Consider the following 14,483-nt stretch of genomic DNA (forward strand, 5'->3'; position numbering starts at 1 on the left):
AATATATTTTTATTGATTTCAGAGAGGAAGGGAGAGGGAGAAAGATAGAAACATCATCAGCTGCCTTTTGCACACCCCCTACTGGGATTGAGCCTGCAACCCCGTCATGTGCCCTTGACCAGAATCGAACCCGGGACCTTTCAGTTCACAGGCTGACGCTCTATCCACTGAGCCAAATCGGCTAGGGCTGACTTCTTAATTTTTAGAGGCATATTCTTAAATATTTATAGATGAATACTATCTGCAATTTGCTTCAAAGTGATCTGGGAGTGGAGTGGGTGGGTCGTATATATGAAATGAAATTGGCCACTGGCTGATAATTGTTGAAGATGGATGATAGGTGCATGTGAGTTTATTGTGCTATTTTGTCTACCCTTGTATTTTTGAAATTTTCTGCAATAAAATGTTGAAAATCCAATGTTATTGTTTTGGGTGCCATAATGTTAAACAGTTACATATTCTTTTTCCTCTTGAAAGAGAACATTTAACATTCTTTTGAACACAAAACTAGTGTGAAAGTTCTCTTCCAGTAGTCAGTAACAGTCAAGGATTAACTCCTTTATCTTACTTTCAGAGGGTTGATTGGCCACATTTAGGTTTATAATATTTAGGTCTATGATTTCCAGGTGGTGTGGAGAAAAGGACTAATTATGAGAGCCAAAATGATGAGAGATTTGGGAAGCCCAGATGAATAAGAAAAGCCTAGGAACTGAAGAGAGCGGGGCATAATGTGTCACCTCTCAGGGATAAGCTGGACTGCTGAAACCTCAGGCCCATAAAGCATCAAATTTGGTGACAGCCCTTCTCCCCATTTTCTGTAACCATGATTTCTTCTAGTTGCAAGGCTGGGATGTCCTGGGAGAGAAATAAACAGCTGTTCTCTGCCTACAGATAAAAGTCTGTGTTTTAGAGGGGGGAGGGGGAAGGGGGGCAAAAACTTAAGCAACAGCTGCACTTGTAGTTGCCAAAGCACAAAGACTTTCTGCCTTTATGGCACTTCTCTCGTATTTACATGTTTTTTTGCTAATCCAAATAATTACGTGCTCATGTGGTAGAATTGTTTGGATCCAAGAGAGATGGGTGGGGCAGCACCTGCTTTTAGCCATTAAAGTCATGTTGCTTTTGCACTGCATCCAAGAAAATAGTTAACACAAAAAGTGATTTGCCTTTTCCTATGAATAAAAAGGAAGACCTCTTTGGTTTCATCCTGTGAAGAAAAGTAAAGAGAAACCTCAAAGGTGGGTTTCCTCTGTTTATTGAAATGAAACCATCAGGGACCCCACAGTGAAAAATTCCTGGGTTTTGGTTCTTCCTGCCCTTTCTCCCTCCCTGCCATAGAACTCAGCAATTGGAAGAATACCAGTTTTTGTTCCTTATTGGTGCTACCACCTGTTCTTACTGCTGAACTAAATGTTCTTGGCTTTCTTTGGTGTGAACAGGATCTCCCTCTGGGAAAGGTGGGAGGAGGGTGAAAAAGGGAACAGGAGGAGGCCCATTGCAGCCCTGTGCTCATGTGAGAGGGACACACAGGGGTTAGTGTGCTGCCCTAACAGAGGGGCTTTGTGCTCTAGCTTCTTCCAGAGCTGGGGCTCCACAGATGCATGCTGGGCAGGCTCGGGCAGCTTCATCCCTGATACACTTGCTTCTTTCTGACAATAGCAGAGCAAGACTGGTAACAATAATTAACATAAAAAAATAAAGAAGATGCAGGCAGAGCAGGCTCAGGCAGCTTCATCCCTGATACACTTGCATATTTCTGACAATAGCACAGCAAGACTGATAACAATAATTAACATAAAAAAATAAAGAAGATGCAGGCAGAAGCCATTCTGAATGCATTCAGATACTCAATGTGTATGGAGAAAGCTGTCCGTAACTAAGCGGTGGAGCTTAATTAAGAGTATAGCATGGAGAGATGGATGCCACTGAACACAAGAGCCAGAGCTGTTGTTGCATATCCACTGTGGGTGCAGGCAGAGCTCTTACCTTAGGTCTTCCCTTTCTGTGCTGAAACCCTTGTATCTAGGTCATGGGAAATCTTCCTCTCTTGAATAGCAGCAATGGAATGAGAAGTTTGGTCCTTCCTACCCAGATCTCAGAGACTGGGGAGGTAGCTGAAGGTAGAAGCATTTCTGAGTCAAGGCTCTTTGTCAGGAGAGGTCAGTGGCAGACATGTTTCTTAGCAACCTAAAAGGGCTCTTAAATATAATAATAACTAGAAGCCCGTTGCACGAAGATTCGCGCAATAGGCCTTCCTTCCCCTGGCTGCTGGCACTGGTTTTCCTCTGGCACCCAGGACCCAGGCCTTTGGTCTGGCCTCAGCGGAGAAGCCAAGCCTCTTCAGTCTTCAGTCTTCAGTCTTTAGTCCGGCCGGAGCCTTCAGTCTTCGCTCCGCACCTGCGTATGCAAATTAACCGCCATCTTTGTTGGGTTAATTTGCATACTCATCTGATTGGCTGGTGGGCATAGCGGAGTGACACCAATTTGCATGTTTCTCTTTTATTAGTGTAGATGATAATATAATAACAACTAACACTGAGATAGCACTTATCATACTGCCAGGAATTAGTCTAAGCTTTGGATATACAGATAACTTATTAATCCTTAAATAACCCAAGGAGGTAAATACTATTATAAATTCTCTTTTTAAAAGAGGAAACTAAAGCCTTGAGAAGTTAATTAACTTGTCCAAGATCATAAAAATGGTAAGTAACAAGGCTGGTATTTTGAACTCAGATAGTTTGGTTCCAGAGTTCATCTTCTTTAACTGTTATACTACACCATCTCTTAGTGGAGCCCTGTTCTTCCTCATACTGAACCGTAGAACAAAGAAAGTTACTATTTTCTCTCTAGAATGCTAACATAACTAGTACTATGCTGGGAGAGAAGTTAATTCATTAGGAACTGTTGATGCCTTAGAGCAGCGGTTCTCAACCTGTGGGTCGCGACCCCTTTGGTGGTCGAACGACCCTTTCACAGGGGTCGCCTAAGACCATCCTGCATATTAGATATTTACATTATGATTCATAACAGTAGCAACATTACAGTTATGAAGTAGCAACGAAAATAATTTTATGGTTGGGTCACAACATGAGAAACTGTATTTAAAGGGCCAGAAGATTGAGAACCACTGCCTTAGAGTATTAGGGCTTACTTCTTGAGGAAACCCAATTGATAAAGATTAAAGGAGCTGTAGTTTGCAAATATATTTATATAAAGTATTCTGGAACTAATTTATCATTACTTTGTTTTGGAACCAGTTTTGAACTCTGAACAAAAAGGACCAAACCTAATACATCAAACCTGTAGAGATAGAGCCTTCCTCAGAAGTAATGTCTTGCCATTAACAATTGAGAAGAGCAGCAGGTTGGCTTATGATAGTGGTTACTAAGATTTGCCAAGCTGAGGTGACTTTCAGCAACTCAAGTGCTCAGACCCCTATTTATTTATAGAAGTAGTCACTGCTTCTTTCCCACCATCGTTTTCCTTTGTTTCTTCAAATTCCCCCAAGTTTCAAAATCCCAGAGGTCACTTGGCAGATATCCAGTTGCCCTCTGGGAGAGGTTAACTATGGACCTAGACCTTTCCTTTCCTTTTGGTCTATTTAAGAGGTTACTCATAGATATTATTCTACTTCCAGCATAAAATTATGGAAGTTCTGGCCCTACATTTATAATAGACTTGTGAATAACTTGGAGTAATTATAATGGACTAGAGGCCCAGTGCACGGAATTTGTGCATGGGTAGGCTCCTTAGGCCTGGCCAGTGATCAGGGCTGATCGGGGCCTGCCTTCTCCTGGCTGCCGGCTGCCGGCCAGGGGCTTCCTTCATTCCGAGCCACCCGCTGGTGGTCAGCACACGTCATAGTGAGCAGTTGAACTCCTAGACTCGTGTTCGGCAAACTGCGGCTCACGAGCCACATGCGGCTCTTTGGCCCCTTGAGTGTGGCTCTTCCACAAAATACCACGTGTGGGCGCGCACGTACAGTGCAATTGAAACTTTGTGGCCCATGCGCAGAAGTTGGTATTTTGTGGAAGAGCCACACTCAAGGGGCCAAAGAGCCGCATGTGGCTCGTGAGCCGCAGTTTGCCGAGCCGCAGTTTGCCGACCACTGTCCTAGTCGGTCAAATGCCCAAGGGAACAATTTGCATATTAGCCTTTTATTATATAGGATTTCCCTCCCAGCTCCTAGCTTATTAAATAATACTAAATATGTATTGCTGGTACTGCTTTCTCCACAGCATATAAAATTATATGTAGGGAAATACTAGCAGGTTACACAGTAATATATTCTTAAACTGCTATAGGGATGGATGCTCAATGTGTATGAGGAGAAATGATGCTAGTAAGAGTAGAATAAGGAAACAGTTCCTACTTGAAATGAGCAGAACGAGGTTTAGTCCCATTTTGTTCTAGCCAGTTATATTACCTTAAGAAAAATGTTCACCTTTTCTAGCGAATTCTTTACCTGCTTTAAAAAGAGAAAGAGAGAGAGAGAGACTTGGCCGGTGTGATTCAGTGGTTGAGCATTGACCCATGAACCAGGAGGTGACAGTTAGATTCCCAATCAGGGCATATGCCTGGGTTTTGGGCTCAATCACCAGTAGGGAGGTTACAGGAGGCAGCTAATCAGTGATTCTCATCATTGATGTTTCTATCTCTCTCCCTCTTCCTTCATCTCTGAAATCAATAAAAACATACTTTTAAAAAGAGGGGAGACTTAAAAATATATTCCCTGCCCTGGTCGGCCTGCGGACTCAAGGGCCCCAGGTTTGATTCCAGTCAAGGGCATGTACCTTGGTTGCGGGCACATCCCCAGTAAGGGAGTGTGCAGGAGGCAGCTGGTTGATGTTTCTCTCTCATCGATGTTTCTAACTCTCTATCCCTCTCCCTTCCTCTCTGTAAAAAGTCAATAAAATATATTAAATAAATAAATAATATATATATTCACTTAATAATATCTACCCACATCACATGATTGATTAATTTGTTCAATTCTTCATTTATTTATTTAAAACTAGTTATTGGTTGCCCTCTGTATGCCAGTACCTTTCAAGGTGCTGGGAGGATAGCAGGGAATTAAAGGACAGAAATTTATGTCCTCATATTTATATTCTAGAGAGTGCAATCAGACAATAAATATGTAAAATACATGCTATGACAGATGGTAGTAAGTGCCACTGGGAAAAATAAAACTGGCAAGGGTGGGAGATTTAGGAAGAGGGGGTGGAGTTTGCAATTTTAAATAGGGTGATCAGGAAATACTATATTGAGAAGATAATATTTGGATAAAAACCTGAAGGGATTCAGTGACTGAGCTACTGATAGGTCAAGTAAAATGAGGACCAAGAATTGACCATTCTAGGTGGGTGCGGCCTTTTATTCTTAGATCACTTAGGTAGGTTTATAAAGTGAAACTATAAACTATAGACTTATGGTCTCATTAGTAAGTCTGAAAAATGACCCTGGGATTTTTTTTATATGAAGAAGTTACTGGCAAGAATTTTAAGCAAATGACATTCTTTGGACTGTTGATATGTAACTCATTGTTGAGTGAGGTGTTTATCTGGGTGGTTTAGTGAGGATCTGGGCCATGAGCTGTGGCTGTCAAGGAGTGCATTCTAGTCTCTGTGGGTAAGATTCAATACCACTTGAGAAGGACTCATCAAGCCAGGTGCTACTCGTTGCCACTCTTTGTTTCCATTCTGTGGACATAACACTCATCATTGTTTCAGATGTAGGTAAAGATGGAGACGACAGATGCATTTAATTACACCAAAATAAAAAACTGCTGCACATAAAAGACACCAGAGACTGGAATAAGATATTTGCCACAGTAATACTTACAAAGACCTAGAAAAACCAAATGTAGCTAGAAAGACTAAAATGAATCAGTCTGATTATATTAATTGCTGATAAGGATATGGGGAAATTTATTTATATTCATTCACTGGTGGAAGTAAAAGTTTGCACAGACTTTATAATAGCAAAAAATTGGAGACTGCCAAAATATCTGCCAATAAAGAGATGGATAAATACATGTGGTATCGTCACCTGATAAAATACAACACTGCAGGGAAAAGGGATAAACCAGGTATATATATTATATCATTATGGGTAGATTTCAAAACAGTGCTAAATTTTTTTAAAAAGTGAAATTCAGTGTGATACTTTGTACATGAACAAAAAATACACACACACAAAAGTATATATGTGAAATACTTGTACTTTTATTTATTAATTATTGTATTATTTTCTATATGAACAACTGTAATCCTACTTTTAACCCACTCTGTATATATATGTGTGTATATATATACACACATATATATGTATATATACACACATATATGTGTGTATATATATATATGTATACACATATATATGTATATATATATCCCTAAATATACAGAGTGTGTATATATGTATATGTATATATGTAACAGTATTAAAAACAAAAGATTATGCAACAAACTCACGATAGTGGCTGGTAGAGAGTGGGCAGTCTCGAATGGGACATTAGCTTTATTCTGTAGATTGGAAGTAAAAATGATGGAATGTTTATTTCTTGGTGTTAGACATGTAGGTGTTTGTTATATTATTATTTGCACTTTTGGGTAATTTTGAATTAACTAAACAATTAAAAAAGAAGGGAGCCAAGTTTCATAGAATGAGCCCCCAGAGAATAATTTACCAATCCACTTACATATAATTTATCTCTATTTACTGAACACCCACCTCTGTCTATATCAGAGGAAGTGAGGTGATTGAATTGTATTAACTCATGACAGTGGTCTCTCCTAATGTGTCTTTGATGGTATCATACTCAGTTGGAAGAGCAAGAATCCTTATTCTTATTAGGATCATGCCCTTTATTCTGACTCATTTTTTACTTTTTTTTTTTTTATTACTAACTGCAAGCATATCAACCTGTAGGAGGTACATTTGGTTCCACAGCTATGAGCATGGAGTTGCTAGCATGACAGACTGGGATGTTTAGAAGCTTAATAACAGCATTGTGCTTTTCCCCTTGTCTAACCTCTTCCCTGCAGGGAATCTTTAACCAGTTTCAGTGTAGTAGCGAAAAAGTCCTTCCGTCTGACACTCTCCGCAGTGCTCTGGCAAAGACTTTCCAGGATGAACAGCGCTTCCAGCTGGGAATTATGGATGATGCTGCCGAGTGCTTTGTAAGTGCTGGCCTCTGGCCTCTCTTTGATTTGGGGTGGGACTATTGATGGTCTCCATCAGGGATTGGCTACTGTATTGTGGCTACTTACTGTGCCCCTGGTCTCTACAGTTAGAACTAGACATTTCCCTAGTTTCGCAGAGCTCAAGGGTATCCCTGCTAATGCAGTATGAATAGCTTCGCAGGTTTACTCTTTTTCCTTTAGGCTTAGGGTAGTTTCGTGCTTCCCATTGCATAAAACCGTGCTGTCACCTTCAGAGCAGACAGGGCTCATTAAAATACAAATTGCTGGCTCCTATCCCCTTGAGGTTATGATTCAATAGTTCTGGAATAAGGCCCCAAAATATCTATCTCTGACAAGTGCCCAGGTGATGCTAACACTGATGCTACTGGTTTGGGGACCACACTTTGAGAACCCCTGTATTACTAAAGATAATTAAACAGAGAATAACTGAATTCTTAGCACAAGTGTAATGTGCTATTTGGATAACTACATTTCTCCCAGTGATTTTTGGTAGAAAACCCTAACTCTTTTGACCTCTGGGTTCTATCCATCAACCTCTAAAAGACTGTGCATTTATTAAACAACTCAGAATGATATACATCCCATTACAGGGTAAAATGTAGGCCAAAATCAGAGGTACCCCTGAGAATCTGGATCACTGCTGTATTGCTGGTGGGATTATAAAATGATAATGCTACTTTGGAAAAGTTTGGCAGTTTCTTAAAAAACGAAACTTGCAAACTAACATATGATTCTGCAGTTGCCTTCCTGGACCTGTATCCCAGAGAAATGAAAATTTATGTTCATACAAAACCTGCATATGAATATTCATAGAAGATTTATTCATAATAGCCCCAAACTGGAAACAACCCAGATGCCTTTAATAGGTGAATGGTGTTACAAACTGTGTACGGCCACACTGTGGAATACTATGCAGCAATAAAAAGGAATTAACTCTTGATTTATGTAGTCTTCAGGATGGGTCTGAAGGGAATTATGCTGAGCCTGGCCGAGTAGCTCAGTTGGTTAGAGTGTCAGCCTGATATGCCAAGGTTGTGTGTTTGATCCCTGCTCAGGGTATATACAGGAATCAACCAGTGAGTGCATAAATAAGTGGAACACTAAATCAATGTTTCTTTCTCTTAAAATCAATCAATAAAAATTTTTTAAAGGGAATTATGCTGAGTAAAAAATACAATAGCAAAAGATTAGATATTATATGGTCCCATTTATGTAGCATTTTATTTTTTAAAAAAATATTTTTATTGATTTTTAGAGAGAGAGTAAGGGAGAGGGATAGAGAGATAGAAACACCGATGAGAAAGGAACATCATCGATCAGCTGCCTCCTTCACGTTCCCTACTGGGGATCGAGCCACAATCTGGGCATGTGCCCTGACTGGGAATCGAATCTGTGACCTCTTGGTTCCTGTGTCGGTGCTCAAAGGCTGAGTTATACTGGCTGGGCTAACATTTAAAAAATAACAATTTTTTAAAGAGAATTTGGAGAATTCTATTGGAGAATCTATTTGGAGAATAGACCGGTGTTTTCTAGGGATTAGGGTTGGAATTGAGTGGGTAAAACTATAAAAGAATAGCATGAGGGAGCCTTGTGGGGGTGGGACAGTTTTATATTTTGATTATGGTTGTGGTTCCATGACTCTATACCTGAGATAAAATTGTACGAGCTACACATAAACACAAATGAGGAAACCTGAATACACTCTGGATTGTATTGATGTCCATTTCCTGGTTTGGATATTGTATTATAATTATGCAACATGTTACCATTGGAGGAAACTGGGTGAAAGGTACATTTGAATTCCTATATAATTTTTTTGAAACTTCCTGAGAATTTATAGTTATTTCAAATTAAAGAGTTAAAAAAAATCAGAAGTATTCCTATCTTCCAGAAGGATTGCTATTTCTCTGAGTAAACTGACAACCAATTTGTACATTTGTCTATTAAGTATTGTTGATATACTGCTTTTGTTCTTTCCCTATTAGGAAAACTTGCTGATGAGAATTCACTTCCATATTGCTGATGAAACCAAAGAGGATATATGTACTGCCCAACACTGCATCTCCCACCAGAAATTTGCAATGACATTGTTTGAGCAGGTGAACTTTATTTCTATCCCTATCACTTAAAATATATAAAATTCAGAGAGGAAGGCAGAGGGAGAGAGAGTTGGAAACATCAATGATGAGAGAGAATCATTGATTGGCTACCTTCTGTATGCCCCCCACTGGGGATTGAGCCCAGAACCTGGGTATGTGCCCTGACCGGGAATCAAACCATGACCTCTTGGTTCATAGGTTGACGATGCTCAACCATTGAGCAACACTGGCTGGACCCCATCACTTCTTATACCTTTTCTTCAAGGACACTTTATCCTGAGATGTAGGGTGTTAGATGGGTGCCAAAACAATTAATGACTGTGGCTGCTTGGTTTTGCTTTTTCCTTCCTGGGCCCAGTGTGTATGTACTAGCTGTGGCGCCACGTCTGATCCGCTGCCTTTCATCCAGATGGTGCATTACATCTCTACCACTTCCCTTTGGTGAGTCTTACAGGGTTCTCTGTCCCCTGAGGCATGCATACAGTTGATTGGGTTTTAACTGGAAGCATCCAAATAGCTTATATCCTTATTGCTGAGTCTATGCTATATTGTAGGAACTCAGAACTATAATTTTAAAATAACCTTTGTTCTCCTTCTTTTCCATCCCTCATTGTTTCCTAGGCTTAGTTCTGTCCAGCAAAGTGGGAGGAGGAAGGGGGATTCTATGAGCTTTGGATTTGGGGACAGGCAGAGGCACTCACTGTGTTTGTGGGACACTGAGGCTGGTCAGGACACGGGCCTTCAGTTTAGTGGGCAGAGGAAGAAAGTCAAACATATGAGTTAGGATTTTGCATGAATGATTTATTTGATTTAGTTGTAACTCCCACCATCATCACCCTTTTATTCCCCATCTTGAAGCAATCAGGCTATTTGTATGCTGGAAAGACGAGAAAAACCCTCCCCAAGCATGTTTGGTGAGTTGCTACAGAATGCCAGCACCATGGGGGATCTCCGGAACTGTCCGGTGAGTAAGTCAGTGGTGGGGTTTGGGTAGAGAGGGGAACCTTGGGATTAGTGGAATTGAAGTAGAGCCAGTGGGAAACACGTCAAACTAGCCTTATATATGTATTTCAGAGCAACTGTGGAGAGAGGATTCGGATTCGCCGTGTGTTGATGAATGCTCCACAGATTATCACAATTGGACTGGTATGGGACTCGGACCATTCAGACTTGGCAGAGGATGTCATTCATAGCCTGGGTACCTGCCTTAAGTTGGGTGATGTGAGTGTTAGTTTAACTCTTAGAGTTATTGCGTCTTATTCTTGCTCAAGGGTGTGAACACTGAACACAAAAGTATATCCTAAATGACAAATATTACAGAGTTTTGGACAATCATACTTGTGTACAGTAATCCCCCTTTATCCATGGTTTCGTTTTCTGTGGTTTCACTTACCCACAGTCAACCATGGTCTTGAAAATATTAAATGGAAAATTCCAAAAGTAAACAATTTGCACATTTTAAGCCACGTGTAGTTCTGAGTTGTGTGGTGAAATCTCACCCTGTTTTCACTCCCTGCTTCCTGGGAATTGGATAATCCCTTTGTCCAGCGTATCCACACCTTTATGTATCTGTACATATACATACAGTGGGGCCTTGACTTACGAGTTTTATTCGTTCCGAGACTGAGTTCGTTAAGGAGCTCTTTAACTCAAATTACTCTGTCAACTCAATGCAAAAAATCGGCCGAGAGACAGCTGGTATCTCAAAAAACTTGTTAGTCGGGACACTCGTAAGTCAAGGCCCCACTGTATACCGGTACATATACATGTACATATACTGGTACATATACATATACAGTGATTATTACAGTGCAGCAGTGTTTATATTCAAGTAACCCTTAAAGTAGCCTAATGTTACATCACAGTGTCGACCTATGTCATTCATTTCACTTCTTCTCATTAACTAGTTATTGTATCATCTTACATCACAAGAAGGGTGAGTGCAGTCTAAGAAAATTTTGAGAGAGGGAAAGACCACATTCATATAACTTTATTGCAGTATATTGTTATAATTGTTCTACTTTATTATTAGTTATTATTGTTCATCTCCTCTGTGCCCAATTTATAAATTAAACTGTAAAGGAAAAAAACATAGTGTATATAGGGTTTAGTACTATCTGCAGTTTCAGACATCCGCCAGGGGAGTCTTGTAATGTTATCCCCTGTAGATAAGGGGCACTACTGTATATGTATATGCATATATGTACATGCATGTAAATGCTCACTTACCTCCTTTGGGTAGGCAGCAAAGGCTTTTTATAAAAAGTGGGATGACCATGGCCTTGAAAGACAAGATAGGCCGAGCTTAGGTACTGGTAAAAATCATGCAATTTATAAAGTTATTGTGTGCTCTACTCACTATTAGTTCATACCACTGTAGAACAGGGAGGTGTATTCAACCACGGGAGGTGGTAAGGTCAAAGAAGTGAGCAATCCTGACTAAAGCTGCTTTGGGGGGTGACAGAGGTGAAAGTTGGTGGCTTGAGTCCTACAGTACGGAATTCACAGTGAGGAACCAATATCTGTTGAGAAGGTAATGAGGTAGCTTGGCAGAGCATTTGGTGGGTTAGTGGTTTTCCGTGGGTCTATTTAGGAAAATACACAGGGAAACAGACATCACACCTGGGGCCTTAACCTCATCAGCTCCATGCCCTGGTGTAGGGACAGCCATGGTTTTCCTTTGGTTCAAGAGAAGAACCAGAAACTCTGTGGTTTTCTTTCATAGTTTTGCTCTGGGATAGTACTATGACTAAGGAGATCCCTATTGTTGTGTTTTAGTTTCATTAAACCACTACTGAGAATAAGTGAATTCTTTGTGATCTTATTTTAGGTCTTCTTCCCAAGAAATCTCTGACATGAGTAGGCTATATATAACAAAATCTCCTTTTTCTAAAATTCTGTAGCCTACAGTATAATCTGCTCTGTTCTAGTTTTATTTTTATGATTGTTTTTCCAACCAAATAAGTTCCTCATGCAAGAATAATTTTCTTCATTTCTTTTCTTTGTATGTCCCTTTGTACCTAGGACAGTGTTGGACATGTAGGAATTGAAATGCTGGTATTGCTTCTCCTAAGGGCTTTCTTACCCCCTACTTAGGGACTCTGCAGGAAATTTATATTTGTGGTGCCAGCTGATAAATAACTTTTGAAACTTGAGAATGTTTTTGTTTTGGTTTGGTTTGTCAACTTTTTCTGACTCCTCTTGTGATCGGCCCCATCAAGAAAATATTTTTGGGAGTTATGGGGGAACATCACCACCTTACCAGTTACTGGCCACTATTTTGCTTTTCTCTACATTTTGCCTTTTTGGGTTCATTTCTGATGACTAATTGGATTAGCAAAAAATCTTATACTGATGGGCAGAGAAGCAAGTCAGTATTTTAAGAAATGATGGAGTCAGTCTGCTGGCAGATGTGAGAGGGTTATGTCACTGCTCTTTCCTTTCTCTTCTTTCCCTGCAGCTATTTTTCAGAGTGACAGATGACCGGGCCAAGCAGTCTGAACTGTACTTAGTAGGAATGATCTGTTACTACGGCAAACATTATTCTACATTCTTTTTCCAAACAAAGATCCGCAAATGGATGTATTTTGATGATGCTCATGTCAAGGAGGTAGGAATATTCAAGCCCTGCTTAAAGTGTTTGGTGACTGCAACAAAAAACCAAGGATAATTATTTATCTTCAATGTTTTATTTTTATAATTTTAATGTCTATCACTTATCTATTGGATTTATGAGAGTATTAGTCTTGTCTTCCCCAATAAATGGCAAGTTCCTCAAAGACAGGATGAATATATCTTCTGTTATTGTCTCTAAATGCCTTCACATGGCATTCAGCACAATTAACATTTATATTGACAAATTATTTTTTAAAATGTGTTAATTAATAGATTTGAGCGACCACAGTCTAGTAAATCAGATTAGATTATAAGGATAGCAGCAAGTTCAGAATTCCAAATTTTGGAATTATTAGTGGGTAATACTTTATCTCAGGCTGCTATAAAATAGTATCTGATTGTTAGCTCCCTGAATTACCCTATCACCAATTAACATGATTTTGAGATAGCATAGAAAAAATGGGACTATGATGATATTTAAAGATGGAAACTTGGTACTCTCTAAACCAGTGATGGCGAACCTTTTGAGCTCCGCGTGTCAGCATTTTGAAAAACCCTAACTTAACTCTGGTGCCGTGTCACATATAGAAATTTTTTGATATTTGCAACCATAGTAAAACAAAGATTTATATTTTTGATATTTATTTTATATATTTAAATGCCATTTAACAAAGAAAAATCAACCCAAAAAATGAGTTCACGTGTCACCTCTGACACGCGTGTCATAGGTTTGCCATCACTGCTCTAAACCACAGAGTCCGGATGAAATAGTTTAGGTGATTTGCATGAGTTAGAAAGACAGTTGTGATTAGGTCAGCAGCTAGGAGACTACTTAGACATTCTACACCAATCCATGGACCTTAAGCAGAATCTTCCACAAATAGCAGTCTTTGTCAAATTCTGTTCTTCATCTCTTTTTTGCTGTTGTCATTTCGGGCAGCATATAAATTCTTTGAGCTTTAAGTTTTGTTTATTTTATTTTATTGATTTTGAGAGAGAGAGAGAGAGAGAGAAACATTGATGTGTGTGTGTGTGTGTGTGTGTGAGAGAGAGAGAGAGAGAGAGAGAGAGAGAGAGAAACATTGATGTGAGAGTGAAACATCCCTCCCCTTGACTGGGAATCAAATTTATACAGGATGACACTTGGACCTTACCAGCCAGAGTTAGGATTTTTATTTGAATAATGCTACATGCCTTATAAGATATTATATAAGATTATATAAGAAGCATATAAATGTGTTTTAGTTAAAATAATGTTAACCCAGTTATAAATTTACTAAACATCTATTGTAAATCAGGACTACGATAGTTATCTGACTCCAAGAATACACCTAACATTGTTATTAGTTTAAGCTTGAGAGAGGGTGACTGAGGATTTGACTGGGTTGTTATTTCCATGGCTATTCAGGTACTTTTCCCACTGCCATGGCAGCACTGAATCCAGCACAAAGCTAAGGCAGAGGGTCCAGATGTCTGTTCTAAGCAGTCTGACGTTTTATGTCCTGCCATGTGTGAACTCTGACACAGAATGTCATTATTTCTAAGCAGCCTGTGAAAG

General features: G+C 39.6%; 1 protein-coding gene across 11 annotated transcripts in view; it reads left to right on the top strand.

The window, feature by feature from the left end:
• Positions 1 to 14,483, top strand: part of USP54 (ubiquitin specific peptidase 54) — a 121,951-nt gene that overhangs the window by 69,539 nt on the left and 37,929 nt on the right. For all 11 annotated transcript variants that reach the window (XM_014538364.1, XM_014538365.1, XM_014538367.1 and 8 more), the window contains 6 exons: positions 7,053 to 7,187; positions 9,197 to 9,310; positions 9,669 to 9,751; positions 10,169 to 10,274; positions 10,385 to 10,531; positions 12,771 to 12,920. In XM_014538364.1, coding sequence (XP_014393850.1) covers positions 7,053 to 7,187; positions 9,197 to 9,310; positions 9,669 to 9,751; positions 10,169 to 10,274; positions 10,385 to 10,531; positions 12,771 to 12,920 — 735 coding nt within the window. The remainder of the gene's footprint in view (positions 1 to 7,052; positions 7,188 to 9,196; positions 9,311 to 9,668; positions 9,752 to 10,168; positions 10,275 to 10,384; positions 10,532 to 12,770; positions 12,921 to 14,483) is intronic.

The sequence above is a fragment of the Myotis brandtii genome, unplaced genomic scaffold (genome assembly GCF_000412655.1).
Source record: "Myotis brandtii unplaced genomic scaffold, ASM41265v1 scaffold190, whole genome shotgun sequence".
NCBI lineage: Eukaryota > Metazoa > Chordata > Mammalia > Chiroptera > Vespertilionidae > Myotis > Myotis brandtii.